This window comes from Crinia signifera, chromosome 3 (genome assembly GCF_055691185.1).
Source record: "Crinia signifera chromosome 3, ASM5569118v1, whole genome shotgun sequence".
NCBI classification, from domain to species: Eukaryota; Metazoa; Chordata; class Amphibia; order Anura; family Myobatrachidae; genus Crinia; species Crinia signifera.
Genome location: NC_139219.1, coordinates 318,667,049 through 318,690,007, shown reverse-complemented (window position 1 = coordinate 318,690,007; position 22,959 = coordinate 318,667,049). Strand labels below are relative to the sequence as shown.

At 45.4% G+C, this 22,959-nt stretch overlaps 1 protein-coding gene across 1 annotated transcript in view; it reads right to left on the bottom strand.

Moving 5' to 3' along the window:
• The window catches only part of PKHD1 (PKHD1 ciliary IPT domain containing fibrocystin/polyductin), a 378,814-nt gene that overhangs the window by 293,433 nt on the left and 62,422 nt on the right, over nucleotides 1-22,959 (bottom strand). The window contains exons 25-26 of the mRNA XM_083175049.1: nucleotides 11,381-11,603; nucleotides 138-288 (exon numbers count right to left, since the gene is read on the bottom strand). Of these exons, the coding sequence (XP_083031175.1) occupies nucleotides 138-288; nucleotides 11,381-11,603 (374 nt within the window). The remainder of the gene's footprint in view (nucleotides 1-137; nucleotides 289-11,380; nucleotides 11,604-22,959) is intronic.

Here is a 22,959-nt window from a genome sequence, read left to right as displayed (position 1 = left end):
GCGTCCATGAGCGTTTAGCATTATATATTACCATAACTCAGCTTTTTTTTTTTTTTGGTCGTCAAACGTATACACACTGTTACAAATTTAATTTTAAACTGTTTGAATCAGTCTGTAAAAAAGATTTGATTATGTACCTGAGTGTTGTGGAGCCACTTTTTCCGTATCGCAGTAATCTGCGCGGTAATTGGCTGATTAAGGGCCTCGCACTCCATCTCTGCCTCTGTTTCTATGGTGATGTTGCAGGAGCCGTTATAGATGAGAACTTCATCTCCTTCCACTTTAGGGCTGGAAACGAGAAGGGAGGGCAGACGGGGTGTCATCAATCTTAATGAAATGCAATTATTTTTGCTCTTATTAATCATGGCAAGCCATTAGCTGGTGGCAACTGCAGGCCAACATTTGTCAAACTTTGCAAATTTCGGTAATTTTGTTTCCATTCTTTTATCGTTTATTTGTTTTGCTGATCTGCAGCCTGTACGGGGCCGGCACATGTGCGAGGAAAAAAGACATTACACCGATTCCTATCTGTTTCGCCAATCTGTTCAAACAAGCCAGATCCCACGCAACGTTCTCATAGTGTACGCTCATAGTGTTCGCCCCTCGCCCCCCCGCATGGAGGTGAGCGGAGGTGCAGAGACTGGAGTTGGCAGGAGCGGGCAGGGGTGTCCGTGCCGCGGGGTACCACTACCTGCAGTGCTGTGTATTAAGCTGGCGGCGGCAGGGTCCCTGCAGTGATTAGCAAATAACTAGCGCTATCCGGCGGAGGCGCGGGAAGCGCTGCTGGGTTTGAAAACACTTGCCGCATGCTGATTGGCCAGCTTAATACACAGCACCGCAGGTACCCCCGCGGCACGTACACCCCTGCCTGCTCCTGCCAGACCGCACAGCAGGTTCCCCTCAGCCCCCCCCCCGGTGGGCACCGCGGCGCCCCCACCCCTCCCTTGCACCGTCCCTGTGTACGCTCGGCCATGACCCCACCAAAAATACGACGCTGAACTATTGCGCGATTAACCGGGCAAAAAAAAGGAAATAAACCATAATATCAGTAGCAAAAGTAGTCAGTGGAGAGAGTAAATTGTTACAAGACTTTATTCACGTTGAAACATTTCTCTCGCCTGCAACAGAATAACCTGGATTCCTTCAGGGCGACAGGCAAATTGGAATTCTCTCCGCACAAGCGGCTAGCTAGTCCCCAATTCCAACTGTGAAAAAATGAGGCAATTTAGGATTCCTATTCCCTTTCCTCAGTTTATTGCAATAAGATTCTCTGTAGATAGCTTGCAACATTAACTTAGTAACTTAATTAAACTTACTTAACAGCCCAGAATAAGCAGATTCGATATATGTGCCAGTTATTCTGCCAAATAAGGATTTTTAATGCTTTCTAGTAAAGAGGGAAATTAGAGAGGCAGGGATTTGTATTCTTGTGCTTCAGCTCGGCATGGGGCGAACCGGAACCTAAACACATACAGCAGGTGGGGGACGGCGTGTTATCATGTTATTGTAACAGCGTTCGTACGACAACAGAGGGGTGCATCATTGTCCCTACCTGGGGTGTAACCAGTACTTTGTGGTCCGCATAGCAACACAATGAAGGTGGCCCTGTTCCTATAATTCTTGAGACTTCTTATTCATTTTATGCCCCAAACTAGTACCCTAGTTCATTTTCTGCACCATTGTAGCGCCCTAGTTATTATTATGCCCCATAGTAGTACCCGCGTTTATTTTATAAACCAGCATACTGTAGATCCCTAGTTTACAAGATGTCACATAATACGGCTGCCAGTACACACTATACCACACAGTATCTCCAATTCACATTATGACATACAGTGCCCCCCGTTCATATTATGCTACCTTATATTCAGTGGCGTAGCTATAGCACCGCAGCCCCCGCGGTCGCGGGGGGGGGGGGGCGGTGTGCATATGGGGGCGCCGGGGGGCTGCGGTGCTATAGTAATCCCCCCGCCCCCCATCCCCCGCAGGCTTACCTGTCCGCGCGTCCCGGCTCCCCTCCTGGCTTCAATCAATGCTATGGAGACGGACCACGATAAAATGGCCGCCCCATAAAGCAGACTGTTCTCTGAAACTGTCTGCGGTATGGGGGAGGCCATTTTATCGTGGTCCGTCTGCATAGAATTAATTGAAGCCAGGAGGGGAGCCGGGACGCGCGGACAGGTAAGCATGCAGCGATGAGGGGAGGGGGCACGGGGGGCACGGGCAGCCGGAGGGGGGGGCGCCCCAAACAAAGCTACGCCACTGCTTATATTGTGTCCATTTGATATTGTGCCATACAAGAGTACCCCAGTAATTATTATGTAAAAGTATAGCGCCTCAATCAGCAGATCAGATGACACATTAGTACCCTCCAGTACATATTGTGCCAAATTTAAAGTGGCCTCCAGTTCAAATGATGGCAAATTACAGTGCCTCCTTACCATTGTAACATTCACTACATACTGTACTCCTCTCACTGAAAATGTAATGCCACGCCATTCAGGCTGGATCAGACCCAATTGCTTAGCAGGCGAATCTGGGAAATTGGTGTGCAGCTTTATAACCTGGTTCTAAGCCCCCCTTAGCCTCCGGGCACCATAGTAATGGCACCCCTTGCACCCTCTATAGTTCATACTTGCTGACTTTTAAAATAGCCTCTCCGGGAGAAGCCCGGAGAGGACAGCCGGGTCTCCAGGTCGGGGGGCGGGGATGCGGCTGATGACTGAAAGCCCCGCCCCCAATCCATGCAATTGCCGCGATTCGTGGGTCCGCAAGTAGGGGGCAGGGCTAAAATGACATGAAATGACTAGTTTTGCGTCATTTTAGTCCTGCCCCTTGCCGCGGATCCGCGAAAACCCGGTAATTAGTGCAGCACGGAAGGGGGGTGCGGGAGCTGCCTGGCAATTGCGGGAGGATTGCCGACCTTCCCGGGGGGCCGGGAGGGGGACCCGATTTTCGGGAGGGTAGGCAAGCCTCCTATAGTTACGCCCATAGTCCCTACTCATACCAGGAGATCCTTTTATCTTCTACACAAGCAAATTTGCGCAAAAAATGTTATAGAGATATCTTTGCCCGCATGTTGCACATCAAATAGTCCCGCCATTTTTTACATGTGTGTGCTATGAGCCTGACTCAGAGATGGACTGTTACATGCCGTCGCCCACCATGTCAATCATGCTGTGGAATGCATTAATAATGTAGGACACGTTGTGCAAATATGCAGAACAGTTTCAGGTCATACGCAGACTGACAAGAATCAGAGATATTTATAAACCATCGATTTCACGAACATCTGTAAATCAGACCAGGAGCCAAATGTAATACGGTGTGAGAATCAGACACATGGAAAAAGTCGCAGTGAGCTATGTCTGCATTGACGAAAGGTCGACACTGTCAAAATGTTGACCTGTAAATGGTCGACAAAGGAAAAGATCTACACGGGTTTTCACTGTTTTGGTGTCTATGTCGAAATCTGTTGACAAGGACACCATATTAGCGTGTGGCACACATAAACTAATCTATGCCCACTTGGGTCATAAAGTAAGAACAAGTTGGTAAAAAAAAAATCATGAAAACTCACATAGAACACTGACATGTCATCCTTTTGCTTGTGTTGATTGTTAATCAGTCTACCTAGACGTGTCAACATAGACATGTGTAGACCTACTGATTTGATTATTGACATAGACACTGTTGACCTGTCAACTGGATCACCTCTCTGTATCTTAACATAAATATATAGAGGCTAATACAGAATCCATAGAAAATTGTACAGTATATCTGTGTATACAGAGCTATAAATACATGCCGCCACTGTACTAAAAAACATGATCGTCAATGTGTTTCCCGTACCCGCCTTGTGGCTCCCTAACTACTTCTCTCTCGGCCTCTCCCAATGGACTGACTCGTCTACTCATCGGGAGGGCCACTCCCTTGATCTTTTATTCACTAAGCTGTGCTCAGTGTCTGAATTCACCAATACTCAGATCACAACCTTGTCACCTTGATGCTCTCCTCCATTACTTCAAACTCTAAGACACTGAAATCCCTCAATTCACCTCAAGCCCGCAGAAATATTAACAATATTAATTTTCCAGAACTCTCCACCTCTCTGAAACAACAGCTTGCTCCTATTTCTGCATTAACTACTCCTGAGATGGCGGTATCACACCTGAACCTAACCAAAACTGCCCTTGACGATGTGGCTCCAGTTACCCACCACACTCCACATAAGCCTAGACGCCAACCGTGGCACTCTAAATTAACAAGACACCTACAAAACCTCTCACGGAAAGTTGAATGTAAATGGTGTAAATCTCACAGTCCAATGGATTTCTTTACATATACAGGTTGAGTATCCCGTATCCGTATATCTATTATCCGAATTATTCAAAAAAACGTTGTTTTTGGAATCATTCGAATTTTTTTTTTTTTACCCTCCCTAACCCTCTTTTTATACTTACCAAGTCCCAGGGCGTCCACAGCAGGCCTCCGGCATCTTCTCCAGGGTCTCCAGCGGTCCCAGGAATGCATTGCGCGAGTGTGCGCGCGCGCCGGTGACGTCACCGGTGCGCGCGCACACTCGCGCAATGCATTCCTGGGACCGCTGGAGACCCGGAGAAGATGCCGGAGGCCTGCTGTGGACGCCCGGGGACTGCGTGGACGCCGAGGGACCACCGGACACCATCAGGGGACAGGTAAGTATGGCTAAAACAATTTATTCTAAAAACCGGAATATTCCCCTATCCGGAATGCTTGTGGTCCCGAGCATTTCGGATAGGGGATACTCAACCTGTACTGTAAGTCTATCTACCAGTCCCATAGTTATGCCCTGGAAACTGCCAAACAAACACATTTCCAAACTCTCATTTCTGCTCAAGCTTCTAACCCAAAACATCTTTTTAATACATTTAAATCCCTTCTCAACCCTCCCTCACCCAAGCCAACAGCCACAATCCATGCACAAGATCTTGCTTCCTACTTCAGGGACAAGATTGACAAGATCCGAGATCAATTGGTATGCATTAACTCAGTTGGTGATCTGCTCAATTCCTACCTGAGCCCTCTGACTAAGTTGGGGAAATTTAATAGGATGAGATATTCAGAAAGTGAGAGATTTGGTAAGAAATCTCCAGGTTTTTTAAAGCGGCAATCATTTACACTGACAAGTCAAACTGATTTTGCAAGGTAAATGATTGCTGCTTTAAAAAAATGGAGATTTCTTACCAAATCTCTCACTTTCCGAATATCTCATCCTATTAAATGTCCCCCATTTACTTCATTTGATCCCACGAATGAAGATGAAGTATCTGCACTTTTCTCTTCCTCCCACTCTACTACCTCTGTCCTCTTGACCCTATACCCTCACAAATAAGTAAATCCCTATCTCATGTGCTCACCCCAACCTTAACTAAAATCTGTAACCTCTCTTTCTCTACTTTTATCTTTCCTTCATTGTTCAAACATGCAGATATTACTTCAATTCTGAAAAACAAACACAATTCTGACCCAAGCTCTCTCAACTTCCATGCACCTCCAAACTACTTGAAAGACTTGCCTAAAATCGCCTCACACACTTTCTTAACTCACACAACTTATTGGACCCACTTCAGTCAGGCTTTCATTCCCAACACTCCACAGAGACAGCACTGACTAAAGTTGTGAATGATCTGGTCACTGCTAAGTCTAAAGGCCACTATTCACTACTAATTCTTCTAGATCCCTCTGCTGCTTTTGACACTGTTGACGACACACTTCTCATAAAAACACTACAATCTCTAGGTCTTAAAGACACAGCCCTCTCTTGGTTCTCATCCTACCTATCTAACTGCTCCTTTAGTGTTCGTTTCTCTGATTCTACCTCCTCTTCGCTACCTCTTTCAGTTGGAGTACCTCAGGGTTCAGTCTTAGGCCCACTGCTTTTCTCAATCTATACCTTATTTCTTGGCAAACTAATCAGCTCTTTTGGATTTCAGTATCATCTGTATGCGGACGATACTCAGCTCTACCTATCCTCTCATCAATAAATAGTAGTTACTAACCTGATATCTCTATTACTGTTGAGAATATGACAATCACTCCTACCACTCAAGCTCGCTGCCTAGGTGTTATCCTTGACTCTCAACTTTCCTTTGTTCCCCACATTCAATCTGTCTCAAAATCATGCCACATGCACCTCAAAAACATATTCAAAATTTGCCCTTACCTTACACAAGACACTGCAAAAACTCTAATCCATGCTCTCATCATCTCATGCATTGACTATTGCAATATTCTCCTTATTGGCCTTCCCCAATACAGACTCTCACCACTACAGTCCATCATGAATGCAGCTGCGAGGCGAACCTTCCTAGCCAGACGTTCATCGTCTGCAAAGCTACTCTATCAGTCACTTCATTGGTTACTTGTATTCTACCGTATTTAATACAAAATCCATTTACTCACACACAAAACCATAAACCAAACTACACCAACATATATATCTTCTCTTATCTCAAAATATCTTCCAAACCAACCTCTACGCTCCTCCCAAGATCTACAGATGTAGCCATCCCTATGATTCATTTTCTATTTAATCCTGATTCAATCGGGATCTAATCGCACAGCACAGGGTACCCATCTTATTTTACAGATTATATAACATTATACCATTATATAGTACAGATCTGTATTATATAGTCATGCCTGCACAGTCTATTTTTCTATTCGATATAGACTGAACGGGAGCGCGCATCGGCATAGAATCGGGGTCGAATGCGGCTGAAAACCATTCAATTTTGATTTAATTTTGACTATATAGTGAAAATTGAATCAAAAGTGACCCTGAATCGCACCATAGGGGTTATTCTGGTTCACTCCCAAAGGCAAATTCACTCTCTAATGAACAAAACCATGCTGCCTAGCAGGTGGGGTAGATGTAACATGTGCAGAGAGAGTTCGATTTGGCTGTTATGTTGTTTCTGTGAAGGGTAAATACTGGCTGCTTTATTTTTAAACTGCAATATAGATATCAGTTTGAAGTACTGCTCCCACCAAATCTAACTCTGCACATGTTACATCTGCCCCACCTGTAGTGCAGCATGGTTTTGTCCATTAGAGAGTGAATTTGATTTTGCGAGTGAACCAGAATAACCCCCAGGTGTACGGGGCATTAGACCATAAGCGGGGTTTACTGGTTGTAATGTTTGATACAATCCTTCAGTTGGGATGTGCAGATGAAATGTGAATATCCAGCAGCTTTCCTTATAAATAATTGCCATGGAAGTGTGTTCTTTCTCTTCATCGAATATGTTTCTTCCCCATTGGCGCTGCCAGATGTTGTGTACAAACAGAGAGATAAATATCACAGTGCGGCAGACAGGACACAACCAGATGTTTATTACATTGAAATTCAAATTATTTTTACATTACAAGAACAGACCACTTCCATCATGGATGTTTTCACATCCAGACAAGAGGTGGGGGGGAGGGGAAGAAAAATACTAAAACACCTAAAACGAAAACGAAAAAGGACTGGTTGCAATGGGCGATATAGGTGATTCATTTACTACTGGTGAAGGACCCATATGTACAGTATATGAGTGTTTAAAGGGAAATGATTTCCAAATATACTGACGGGGTCTGTTTAAGAGCCTTAGAAGTCCCAAAAATGAGATATAGACACAAAGTTGTTATTACTCGCCTCAGCCACCAGGGGCAGCATGGAGAACGAGATGGCCCTGCTGTGAAAGATTATAATGTGGAAAATGCCTTGTTCACAGAACTGCGGAGATGCCCATCATGCCCTGATTATGCATCTCAGTGGGCAAACACTTTAGCGACCGGCCCGCAAAACACCTATGCCATGCTCAAATAGCTAATCATCTCCATGCACCTGAATAGCACCCCCCCCCCCCCAGTTACCACTGAGGATTCACAGAACATTCAAATACATTTCTCATACCATGCTTCTCAACTGCCACTCTGTGGGACTTTTCTGATGCCTGCCCTGACCAAAGTCCGACACTGCCCGCCCTGACCATAGTCCTCGACTTCCTGCCCTAAATTTGAATAAGATATATAACTGTGTTTTATAACATGAATAAGGGGCACTCCTGTGTGGTATAACACGAATAGGGCACACTACAGTGACTTAAAATCAATAAGGGACATTACTGTTTGGAGTAATGAGAATAAGGAGCTCTACTGTGTGACGTAACATTCATAAGGAACACTACTGTGTAGAGTCACGTGAATAAGGGGTACTGCTGTTTGGCATAATGTGAATAAGGGACATTGCTATGTGGCGTCATTTGAATAAGAGGCATAATGTGGATTGTGGGCACTACTGTGTGGTAAAATGTGAAATGGCGGCACTATTGTGTGATATGTGAGGCCCTATTTGTGGCACACTGTGAACTGGGTACATTACTGTATATTACAGTACATGCGATGTAATATTACCGTGCCTTCCATGTCCCAGTTTGATCCTTTGTTTGCACATGAGTAACGGAGAAATCTGCATGTTATGCACAAACACAGTAGTACTGGCCCTCAGTATACAGAATATGGGGCTGATTCAGGATCGCTCATAGGGGCGAATGTGCAACCCCCGGCACTGAACGGCTTTGGCAGCCTCCGACAGAAATAAAAGACTTCAGTGACCATGAAATGATTTCTCTCTCCTTCAGCAAATCCCCTCTGTACCATGCGAGGGGATGTACGCAAACACAGAGGGGATTTGGCAGCGGGGAGGGGGTGGGAGTTTTCAGCCGGCGGTGTTAATCCGATCGCAAAGCATCCAACGACCGCTGCTTAGCAGGCTCTACTGAATTAGGCCCTGTGTTCTAGGTGTGTGCTTCCGCTTCTTCTCTCTTTCCAGCACCTGTCGTCACTAATAAATTGATTGAGAAAATTCTCTATCTGTACTATGACTTCGGGATTCATATCAGAAAAATTCCGCTTGGGGATTCAGCGGGTCCTTTAAACACAAAACTGATCCCGTTAATTATTTGCCGTGCTTAAATATGTTTTTTATTCGACTCTTCATCACTCAAAGTGAAAGGGTTAATTGATTTTAATTAACTCTCGGAAGTTGCTAATTAGCGTTAGCAAGCATTTAATTAGAGTTGTACTATTTAATGACTCACACATAACCCTTTCACTGCCCACCTGACTGTTCTGTAACATTATACAGCCTTCCCTGTGTTTCCTCAATTACAGCCTTTAATTAATTGCTTCCAGTATCTAGCTGTAATTATTACTGTAACTGGCTTGGAGAATTGGCTTCAGATCAAACATGCCCCACATAACCCATGGTAATGCCGTGTGTAATACACCCTCCCCATGTTGTGTCATTTTTATGGCAAAGCCTAGGCGGCTGGGTTCTGGCTTTTACAGGTCTTCCAAATTGCCTCCCGCCCCTGCCATGTAGCTGATAAACTGCAAGTCAACGTGTAATAAATTGTCAGGGTCAGGGCCAGGATTAAACAGAGCTTCCAGTGGCGGGATTCCACCTTAACAGAGATTAGTGTCACACGTTTCTCATATACCAGTGGCAGCTCCAGGGGAGGGGCTGCTGAGACACTGTTCAAAATTCAAATAGTGGAGCCACGCCCACTGCCAGTGAGTCAGCTTAAACTGGCAGTTGATGGAAGTAGGTGTGGCTCCCCCATTTGAATTTTGAACTATGCTGCAACCCCCATCCCCTAGAGCCGCCACTGTTTATAAAACATATATATATATATATATATATATATATATATATATATATATATATATATATATATACAGGTTGAGTATCCTGTATCCGAGTATCCGTTATCCGAATTATTCCGAAAACCATACATTCCAGAAAGTGAAAAAAAAAATATTTTTTTTGCTAAAAACTCACTGGGGACATTTGTAACAGCACTACTGGTGACCTGATATGTAACTGGCACTATATATGTGCAAGAAAATGATTGCTTGGCATTCAAATTCAATATCTGATATAGTACACAAATTTTGTTTCATGTTTTGAAACCTTGTTTTTTGAACAAATAAAATATATTTGTGTGTATTTTATGTGGTAATAAAATATATTTGTGTGTATTTTATGTGTTTATACAGCATACATGCAAGATACTTCAAAATACATCATTTAAATATTAAAATATTCAGAAATACGGAATAATCCGTTATCCAAAATTCTCCTGGTCCCGAGCATTTTGGATACGGGATACTCAACCTGTACTAAATATAGTGCCACAAATAGCACACACACACATACAGTAAGTATTAAAACTACATAGGAGTTTTAAAGTTTGTGTATGCAATACTCTGGTGGAGAGCAACAGTCCTGGGTTAAAAATAGCTTCAATTACTCTTTACTGACAAGTCTTTGCACATTTACTGACAAGTTTTTATAAAATATAAAATATATGAAAATGCAAACATAAAAATATACAGTATCATACCTCCCAACTTTCTCTTTGCTGGATGCGGGACGTTCGCCAAAGGCGTGTGCTGAAAAATTTGGGGGCGTGGCCTAGCGATACAGGGCATTGCCTATTTCCACGAGGCCAAGCCCCCGTTTTCACCAATGTGGGGGCATAAATAGACTATTGACAAGTGACAGGGGGGACTCCCAACTGCCCCCCCTTCCCCTGGCACTGCCAGCCCCGGGCAGGACGTGGGAATGCCCAAAAAAATGGGACATTCCCGCGGAAAGCGGGACAGTTGGGAGGTATGGGTAATGCCCCAGCCCCATGGCCCTTGCTTCTGACTAACATTGTGCCTGGAATAGCAACCTGCAGCCAGTATTATTGTGGTAAGCAGCCAGGCATCCTGTACTCCGAGTGACCTCACAATGCTCTAAGCAGTGTTGTAGTTACCACTGCTCATGTGCAAAAGTGCTCAAATCACCTCTGCGTTTTTTTCACAATTCTGCATCAGGCCTAAAATCAGGTGAATTTACTCTGAAAAAGGAATGCGATTTCGGAACTTAATTTCACATGTACAGTAGTCTGCAAATGTGCTGTGAATTCGCCTTGTGGGCCCATAGTCATATAGTTGTTGTGATACAGTAGTTTAGTTTGTGACAAAACTATTCTCAATAAGCAAAAGAACATTGTCAACTCTGCATTGCCACCTGCTGGCCAAAGGGGGGAAGCGATTATGCATTTTGTTTTCATTTTCCATTGTTGGAGAGAATTGCAGACAACTACTGTATAATCCTCCCAAGCCAATACCCAGTGATTGGTCGCCAAAGCCCATTTCCAGGCCCCCCCCCCCCTCTCACCTTACTCACCCTAAATTCATATAATTTACAGAACATTTATTTCATATAAAATACACACTGTTGGGACATAGACTACTGCCGCTCTTTAATACATAATGACTACGGGAATGGTGGACCTACCTGATAAAAAGTCCAGTGATGTCAGCTAATCGGACAGTGCCAGCTGGCAGAAAGAGGGCATCACATATCCAATGATGATGGCAAACATGGACGTACGCCAAATGTTGCGTCACTCGGAAGTCTCCCACTTGCACGGTGACATCACACTGAAGGAACGTGTTCCGATTCTCATGGCACCGTGCCCCAGGCTCAAACATCAAGTCACACAGGAAGGCCATCGTCCCTGCCAAGGTGATGGTAAATCATTTAAATCAATTAAATATTCACAGTCAGTCTGCAGCACACCTTTGTGAAGGTGGTTTAACCAGTTAATTGTACATAGTCTATAGTACATTGATGTGCAGCTTCCCAATGCAATGTTTTGCATTAAAACCAATTGGCACTTTAAAATCTATCGGCTATCTCGTATGTTGGGTGCCGATGTCCACATATAACAGGCTATTACAATTGGGCCTGTGCACCCACTGTATAGTATATTCATATTGCTGCAAATACCCGGTGGCAGCAACTTCTTCTACCAAGTTTACTGTGTGTGTAGATCTGAGTCCTCAATCAGTGCACTGGACCAGAAAGCAGCTACCAAGAAGAAGAGACAGGAGCATTACCATGAGGTGGGAGAAGGTGTGCTTAGGAAGTACAGCACTGGTTCTATTAGGTTTATGTATTTTTTTATTATTGTGTATTTAACCTTTTCCTAACCACTTACTTATTTTATTTAAATTGGCCATCTTTCGAATCAGATATTAATACTGTACCCCAGGTTTGTTACTTGGTTCTTTTACGGCTCCCCTAAACTCTTGCTCCTGCTTCAATGTTCCGCAGAGGGAGATTGTGAACTGCTTTTGCCACTGGGAGGTTGCTCCAAGAATTGTGCATAACAGTACAAAGTGAAACTCACAAAAAAGTGGGGTGACTGACTGTGCTTGAGTTCAAGGTTAAGTAAGGTTGCTGCTGGGTGTCTGGGGTAAACTACGCAATGACCCTAAAATAATACAGGATAAGGGAAGACACTCCTGCCCATCCCTTCACCATAAACAATATAAGGAAATACACTAGACCTTCTAGGTGTATAATAATGTTTTTATTTAAAAGTAGGAAAAATAAATATATACACGTTTTATAATTTTATCAATGTTAAATGAAAAAAGAGGGTGTGGCCTAATACCGGTATACTCTATAAACAAACATTCACAAACACACAAAAAAAAAACATATAAAAAACCCTTAATAGGGGATGGATGGTTCAGTATGTGTAATAAAAGTTCTGGGACTGTTGTGAGCAAAAACAGTTGGGAAGGTGGATGTGTTCCACACTTCTACCCGCAATCCAGTATCTTAAAGGGAGTAATGGTACCGTGTAAGGAAACTGGAAGGATCCCTATCTGTTCCATTATAATTATGGGAGCACCGATTACTGCGACCACAGAGGTGGCCAGGTACAACTCTGGGAGACAATGGAGTCATCTGCCGCTGGGCTGCTGCTCCCAAGGGGGCGCCTCTCCTCCCTGCCAGTTTGAATCAATTAATTGTAGGCCATCAATATCGCTTCTGTGCCTGACCTGCCCTCCTAACATATTTTTTGCACGTGTCACACCATGGGGCCAAATGTAATAGGGTGAGAGTTTCAGAAAGCGAGAGATTTTGGGAGAGTTTTCCCATGTTTTTTAAAGCAGCAATCAATTACACTGCAAAACCAGCTTGATTTTGCCATGTAGTTGATTGCTGCTTTAAAAAACATGGGAAAACTCTCCCAAAATTACTCTTACTTTCAGAAACTCTCACCCTATTACATTTGGCCCCATGGTGTGACACGTGCAAAAATTATGTCTTACTGGAGACAGACACCTTACGGATTGAGCTGTTTGGGGGACACCAATATTTTTTTGGGCAACTGGGAAGAACTTACGCCACTGTGCCTTTGATGAATGCTGTGCCTGTAAAGCTGGGTACAAACTGCGACCCCAAAAAATGACATCTGTGCAACTCTGAATGAGCCCCCAATTGCGCTGTGATTTTAGTTCTGCAGCACGTATGCCTCCTTTAATACTCTTCTCTTGCGACATTTGCCGCTCAGCCCGTTTATAATGTATTAGTAAGCAGGTACAAGTCCTTTGTTGCTGACGCTACGCAGACAGCTGGTAAACAATGGGATTAAAGCTATTCTACATAACTAGAGCGCTAGGTACCCTGTGTACTGCCAGCCGGGCCCCTTCTCCTATCATCACATGCAAACTGCTGCAGAGATGACAAGAGATTTCCTAGCACCGTAATTCTTTTGTCGTACACCCAGCTGCTGATGGGGCCTTGCAGGTACCGCTTAATAAATATTGCAGGAAGAACAAGACGTTGTTATTTTCTGAGGAAAATAATTTCCCTTTATAATAATAACAACATCAACATAATACTTAATATTTCTGTAATAATCAGCGTCTTTAATTAGGGACGCACTACTAAATATTGGGTCTGATTCAGGTTGATTCGCTAGGCAGCCGATATCGTTCAGTGTGCACGGATAATACCGGCCCGGCAAAAATGGTTAACTGTCTTGCCCGGGGAGCCCGTCGGCTTGTGGGAGTTGCCAGGGCCGGCACCACCACTAGGCAGCTTAAGGCATTTGCCTAGGGCGTCGGCCACTGGAGGGCGATAATGAGCTGAAGAAGCAGCAGCTGCAGGAAAAGGAACAGTCCCGCGGCGCCGAGGAGATCAGGAGCCAGGAGGAAAGCACCTGGGAGCATGATGAGTGATTCTGCCCCTGGAGCCCGCATCTCCCTCCAACACCCCCCTCCCCCCCCCTGGAGCCTGGCTGGAGCTGCAACCCCCCCCCCCCCCCCCCCCCCACGTGGGTGCGAAGTTGCAGCATCTCAGTGTGGGTGATCCTTCGCCGCGCCATGTAACACCACATCACACTGTGCCCGTTAGTGGCAGTTCTGCTGTGGACAATTTGTAGTGTATGAATAGAGAGGGGGTGAGGGTGGGAAATGGTTCTGTTCTGTGCCGCGGTTGTTGTATAGGGAGAGAGAGGTGCAGAGGCGGAACTACCATTGGTGCAGCAGGTGCATTGCACCGGGGCCCCTGAGGACTTAGGGGCCCATTGCTGTCTAGACCAGCAGCTTGTACCCCTGTCAACCACTGGTGTGGGGCCTAAATTATTATTTTGCACCTGGGCCCACCACTCACAAGTTCCGCCACTGGAGAGGTGTAACTGGAACAACAGTGATAGTGGGAATTCCATCAATACACTGCCACCAACTGTGGGGTAAGTCAGATGTTCCATGGAACATTCCATTTATCTATAATGCATGGTATACAGCACATACATACCATATAAAGCACTGTCACTGGCCTCTATATAAACTGGCAGAACCCCTCCCCATTACCACATATATAAAACCGTATACACATTCAATCACATAGCCCAAACCAGACATCAATACAGTCCATCACATAGCCAGTATACATCCATATGGTCACACCACCACATAGCCAGTATACATCCGTATGGTCACACACCACCACATAGCCAGTATACATCCATATGGTCACACACCACCACATAGCCAGTATACATCCATATGGTCACACACCACCACATAGCCAGTATACATCCATATGGTCACACACTACCACATAGCCAGTATACATCCATATGGTCACACACATCACCACATAGCCAGTATACATCCATATGGTCACACACACCACCACATAGCCAGTATACATCCATATTGTCACACACACCACCACATAGCCAGTATACATACATATGGTCACACACACACCACATAGTCTCAGTATACATCCATATGGTCACACACACCACCACATAGTCTCAGTATACATCCATATGGTCACACACACCACCACATAGCCAGTATACATCCATATGGTCACACACTACCACATAGCCAGTATACATCCATATGGTCACACACACCACATAGCCAGTATACATCCATATGGTCACACAACACCACTTAGCCAGTATACATCCATATGGTCACACACACCACATAGCCAGTATACATCCATATGGTCACACACACCACATAGCCAGTATACATCCATATGGTCACACACCACCACATAGCCAGTATACATCTGTATGGTCACACACCACCACATAGCCAGTATACATCCATATGGTCACACCACCACATAGCCAGTATACATTCATATGGTCACACACACCACATAGCCAGTATACATCCATATGGTCACACACCACCACATAGCCAGTATACATCCATATGGTCACACCACCACATAGCCAGTATACATCCATATGGTCACACACACCACCACATAGCCAGTATACATCCATATGGTCACACACACCACCACATAGCCAGTATACATCCATATGATCACACACCACCACATAGCCAGTATACATCCATATGGTCACACACACCACCACATAGCCAGTATACATCCGTATGGTCACACACCACCATATAGCCAGTATACATCTAAATGTTCACACACACCACATAGCCAGTAAACACCCATATGTTCACACACACCACCACATAGCCAGTATACATCCATATGGTCACACACCACCACATATCCAGTATACATCCATATGGTCACACACACCACATAGCCAGTATACATCCATATCGTCACACACACCACCACATAGCCAGTATACATCCATATGGTCACACACACACCACCACATAGCCAGTATACATCCATATGGTCACACACATACCACCACATAGCCAGTATACATCCATATAGTCACACGACCACATAGCCAGTATACAGTACAGTACACATAGCCAGTATACATCCATATGGTCACACACCACCACATAGCCAGTATACATCCGTATGGTCACACAACACCACATAGTCAGTATACATCCATATGGTCACACACACCACCACATAGCCAGTATACATCCATATGGTCACACACACACCACCACATAGCCAGTATACATCCATATGGTCACACACCACCACATAGCCACTGTATACATCCATATGGTCTCACACACCACCACATAGCCAGTATACATCCATATGGTCTCACACACCACATAGCCAGTATACACCCATATGGTCACACACACCACCACATAGCCAGGGCAGCCGAGAGGAATGCCGGGCCCCGGTAAAATTTTGGGGGTGTGGCCTAACTCTGTGTGGTGTGGGCACCTCCCACACTTAGGCCACACCCCCAAAATGTTTAGAGGTGGGTAAAAGAAAACTCTAAAAACTGTAATCTCAGACGCAGCACACACCTACAGCATGTGCTGTGCTGACAGGAGGCTCAGCATGACCTCTCACGCTGTCAGTGAGACACTCATGCTGAGCCTGCTGTCAGCACAGCACATGCTGTATAAGTGTGTGCTACTGGTGATACCCGGGAGGGACGGAGGGGGAAGGGAGGGGTCGAACCAGGGCCCCTGCGGGGCCCCTTCAGCAAGCCTGGGCCCGGGTAATTAGTACCTGCTCCCCCCCTCTCTCGGCTCCCCTGCACATAGCCAGTATACATCCATATGGTCACACACCACCACATAGCCACTGTATACATCCATATGGTCTCACACACCACCACATAGCCAGTATACATACATATGGTCTCACACACCACATAGCCACTGTATACATCCATATGGTCACACACACCACCACATAGCCAGTATACATCCATATGGTCACACACACCACCACATAGCCAGTATACATCCATATGGTCACACACCACCGCATAGCCAGTATACATCGGTATGGTCACACACACCACCACATAGCCAGTATACACCCATATGGTCACACACCACCACATAGCCAGTATACACCCATATGGTCACACACCACCACATATCCAGTATACATCCATATGGTCACACACACCACCACATAGCCAGTATACATCCATATGGTCACACACATACCACATAGCCAGTATACATCCATATGGTCACACACCACCACATAGCCAGTATACATCCATATGGTCCCACACCACCACATAGCCAGTATATATCCACATGGTCACACACCACCACATAGTCAGTATACATCCATATGGTCACACACCACCACATAGCCAGTATACATCCATATGGTCACACACACCACCACATAGCCAGTATACATCCATATGGTCACACACCACCACATAGCCACTGTATACATCCATATGGTCTCACATACCACCACATAGCCAGTATACATCCATATGGTCTCACACACCAAATAGCCATTATACACCCATATGGTCACTCACACCACCACATAGCCACTGTATACGTCCATATGGTCACACACACCACCACATAGCCAGTATACATCCATATGGTCACACACACACACACACACCACCACATAGCCAGTATACATCCATATGGTCACACACCACCGTATAGCCAGTATACATCGGTATGGTCACACACACCACCACATAGCCAGTATACACCCATATGGTCACACACCACCACATAGCCAGTATACACCCATATGGTCACACACCACCACATATCCAGTATACATCCATATGGTCACACACCACCACATAGCCAGTATACACCCATATGGTCACACACACACACACACCACCACATAGCCAGTATACATCCATATGGTCACACACACACACACACCACCACATAGCCAGTATACATCCATGTGTTCCCACACACCACCACATAGCCAGTATACACCCATATGGTCCCACACCACCACATAGTCAGTATACATCCATATGGTCACACACACCACCACATAGCCAGTATACATCCGTATGGTCACACACCACCACATAGCCAGTATACATCCGTATGGTCACACACCACCACATAGCCAGTATACATCCATATGGTCACACACACCACCACATAGCCAGTATACATCCATATGGTCCCACACCACCACATAGTCAGTATACATCCATATGGTCACACACACCACCACATAGCCAGTATACATCCATGTGTTCCCACACACCACCACATAGCCAATATACATCCATATGGTCTCATACACCACATAGCCAGTATACACCCATATGGTCACACACACCACCACATAGACAGTATACATCCATATGGTCACACACACACACACACACACACACACACACACACACACACACACACACCACATAGCCACTGTATACATCCATATGGTCACACACACCACCACATAGCCAGTATACATCCATATGGTCACACACACACACACACACACACACACACACACACCACCACATAGCCAGTATACATCCATATGGTCACACACCACCGCATAGCCAGTATACATCGGTATGGTCACACACACCACCACATAGCCAGTATACACCCATATGGTCACACACCACCACATAGCCAGTACACACCCATATGGTCACACACCACCACATATCCAGTATACATCCATATGGTCACACACCACCACATAGCCAGTATACACCCATATGGTCACACACACACACACACACACACACACAAACACACACCACCACATAGCCAGTATACATCCATATGGTCACACACACACCACCACATAGCCAGTATACACCCATATGGTCCCACACCACCACATAGCCAGTATACATCCGTATGGTGACACACCACCACATAGCCAGTATACATCCATATGTTCCCACACACCACCACATAGCCAGTATACATCCATATGGTCCCACACCACCACATAGCCAGTATACATCCATATGGTCCCACACCACCACATAGCCAGTATACATCCATATGGTCCCACACCACCACATAGCCAGTATACACCCATATGGTCTCACACACCACCACATAGCCAGTATACACCCATATGGTCACACACCACCACATAGCCAGTATACATCCATATGTTCACACACCACCACATACCCAGTATACATCCATATGGTCACACACACCACCACATAGCCAGTATACATCCATATGGTCACACACACTACCACATAGCCAGTATACATCCATATGGTCACACACACCACCACATAGCCAGTATACATCCATATCGTCACACACACACACACACACACACACACACCACCACATAGCCAGTATACATCCATATGGTCCCACACACTACCACATAGCCAGTATACATCCACATGGTCCCACACACTACCACATAGCCAGTATACATCCACATGGTCAAACACACCACCACATAGCCAGTATACATCCGTATGGTCCCACACCATTACATAGCCAGTATACATCCATATGGTCCCACACCACCACATAGCCAGTATATATCCACATGGTCCCACACACCACATAGCCAGTATACATCCGTATGGTCCCACACACTACCACATAGCCAGTATACATCTATATGGTCCACACGCCCTCTGTCAGAGGCACCATGTCCCCAGCCATGGCGACTGACAGCAAAGGTAGACGGCTTACAGCTAAAAACCTGCGGTCATACCAAGCCACGGGGGGGACACACCGAGCACCCAGACCTACCACCACCGATCTCTACTCCGGCCGCCCCTGCCCACACTGCATTAAACCTCCACCTCCAGAAACAACCAGCAAGCTGCCAGACGGTACCGGTGTAACAATAAGAACGCAGGAGAGATCTGTAGCACGGGACGCCGCAGCTGCGCCAACCTGGAATTATAGACACCCCCTGGACATTCCCTAACCCCAAAAAGCACACCAATCCTCACCCACAACCCCTAAACGCCCCACACCCAATTGTCAGTCAAGTTTAGATCAGTGCACCGCACCTTCTACAGCTGGAAATATCTGACCATATTTTATTTATTCATTTATTTTGCTGTACATATTTATCCTGCTGTATCCATACCCATGTCAATTTAATGTATGTTTGCACCGTTTTGAAGTAAAACTTATTAGGCACCTAAACCCAGCCCGTCATTTATCCCGCCACACAGTTACATTAAGGAGCAGAGCGCTGCACTAATCCAACTATCAATTTTGTCAACCCAATCCAGACCGGATGCCAGGAAAGTGAAGCAGCTAGCACCGAACAACCGAGCGCAGGCACCCAGAAAGACTAATAAGTATGTTCAGGTGTGTGTACCATGGTGCAGCGTCTATGCACACCCTAGGATGCAGAAACGTTGGGTGTACGAGGACTCCACCAAGCCTATAATTATTACTCATTGGTACAGAGGTTGTGCGCTGTGCCCAATATTTGTCCTTTGAAAAAATATTTTACCCAATTGCTCAAAGGGGGGGGGCACACAAAAACAAAATGCTAATTTCCGCTGGAAACGCAAATTTGGGTTCAACAGTTTGCCGCAATAACCCACTTAAAGTACTGCATTACCATAGGTTGTACCACAGCGTATGGTATTAGAGCTTCAGTGAATGTTTAAAGAAAAAGCATTCTTGCAGTGCCACCTAGTGGAGATTGCAGGCATACACTGTATGAATTACTTTTTACCATATATAATGTAGCTATATTTTCTCCTGTGGCTGCATTAATTAGGGTTCCTGCACTAGAAACTCACAAACATAGTGCAGGGGAAGACAGACCATACGATTTAAAAATACATATACACATAATCAGCTTGACTTCACATTACACCACATGACACATCTTGGGCCAGTATAAAATCCTACAGTAGGTCATACTGTATAAGGCTATTACTGCTTTCACATAGTAAACCCGGGTCGAACAGGGATTTTGAACTTGGCTCCGACCTGGGTTGCCACCTGGGTGATCCAGATTAAACCCTTCTTGTAACCTGGGTTGAATTGCCGGGTTGATTGACCTGGCTTAATCACTTTGTTTTTTTTCTCAACACGCCTTGTCCCAGGTTGACCTGGCAATACCTGGGTTATAAGTGCGAGTGAAAGGGGTATAACACTGTTCCTCATCTTTATGGTTTAAGTGTTTTGCCAACCTTCTAAAGGAGTTGCCCTTAGCAACCATTTTCCCCCATTTTACAAGGTTTGAGAATTGCATTTTTGTGGTAATATACTCGGTTTGTAGCCTTTTCTGTAATCCAATGCATGGTTGGACCATACATCGGGCAATTCTGGAAAATGCCAGAAGTAGGGATGGCAGTGGTGAACCTATAATGGGCACATGGGCCCTTTGGTCCAAAGGGACCAACGCATCTTATTTATATAGCACCAGACTATAATAGCTATAATCGGATTTGTTACCCATAGCAACATGCCATCTTCAAAAGAACTCCCATCTTAGTAAATAAGCCCCTCAGAAGGGCCTAGAAAAGTAACATAGGAAATAATATTTCCATTAGTCTGGATGGAGCAGAGCAGTCTGATGATGACACATGAAAGGGTCTGCACAAGTATTTGGTGACAATTTGTAGGTTTCATCACATAAAAAAAAAAACATTAGTGTACCGCACCCCCTCACATCACATCACAGATTAGCATTTATGTGGACTACGATCGGGAACAGTAAAGTATGAACGTCTATTGACTGTCGACCTATCAACCAGAACTGGTAAAACCTAGAGATTATAGAGTGGTTGGAAGAGGTGGCCGCACAGGTTTCCACACAGTGCCCCCTGGCTGGGTCCCAGCAGCATAGCAATGTAATACATGGTCACATACTCTGATCGGTCCTCAGCGTCATTACATGGTCTCGGTGTCCTATGCCCTCATCCTGTGGTATGCGTACATGGGTAAGTAACATATGAATACATTAGGCGTGGCTTGCCATAAATGTACTTACAATATATTGGTACATTTGAGGTTGGTTCAGGGTCGGACACAAATACGTACCCAGTCCTGAGTGGGATGGACATAAGTCACATCTGTCTTTGGGTGGTATGGGTGGTATGGGTGATTCAGTGACAGTAGTGGCATGGGTCTGCGCATTACTAGGCTGCCGTGGCACCATGCACATACAACCACTACTGCGTATGACTCAGAATCAGCCCTATAAAGGGGGTACTTAGTATGGACCATAGTTGCTGACTTTGTAGGACTCCCCTCCAGGAGTTCTGGAAAAAGAGGTGCCAGAAGTGACTACAGGGTATTGTGGCGTCATAACAGTCCCGACTCCCTGCAAAATGCAGCGATCCAAATGGTCAGGATTCTTGCGGATTGTCTCCTGGACATTCTGGGTGTGATGTATCAACACCCTGTCCTTAATGTAGGCATGGCTGTGCTTAGTAATGTCCTTTGCTGAAATAATTGCAAATAATTACCCTCAAAATGTGAGGACTGTGGTTGTGACTTGGGAGTCCTTTCGCTCATTCGTGGCCTCAGTGGGGGCTGTGGGTGGGGTTTGAGCGCAGAGGCTTCTATGTACAACATCTATGGGGCACTAACTCTGGAAAGTTTTGCTTGGGTACACGTCGCCCCGCCAGCATGAAATAACGCCAAGCCTGCAAATTACTCAGCATGGGTTGTAAATATATTGCGAATAGCTGCAAATCCATCCGCAAGCCGCTCACCATGGAATTATTCCCCCACTGTGTGCAGCCATCGGCTGTGATACAAACAGGCTGATCAGGGCGGAGCTGATGTCACATGACTTCTTCTCATACACCTGGCCACACCCCTCACCATGGAATAATTCCCCAGTGTGTGCAGTCTGTGCGTAGCCCAGGTCTTACTCAGCGGCTGATTGGCGCCAGA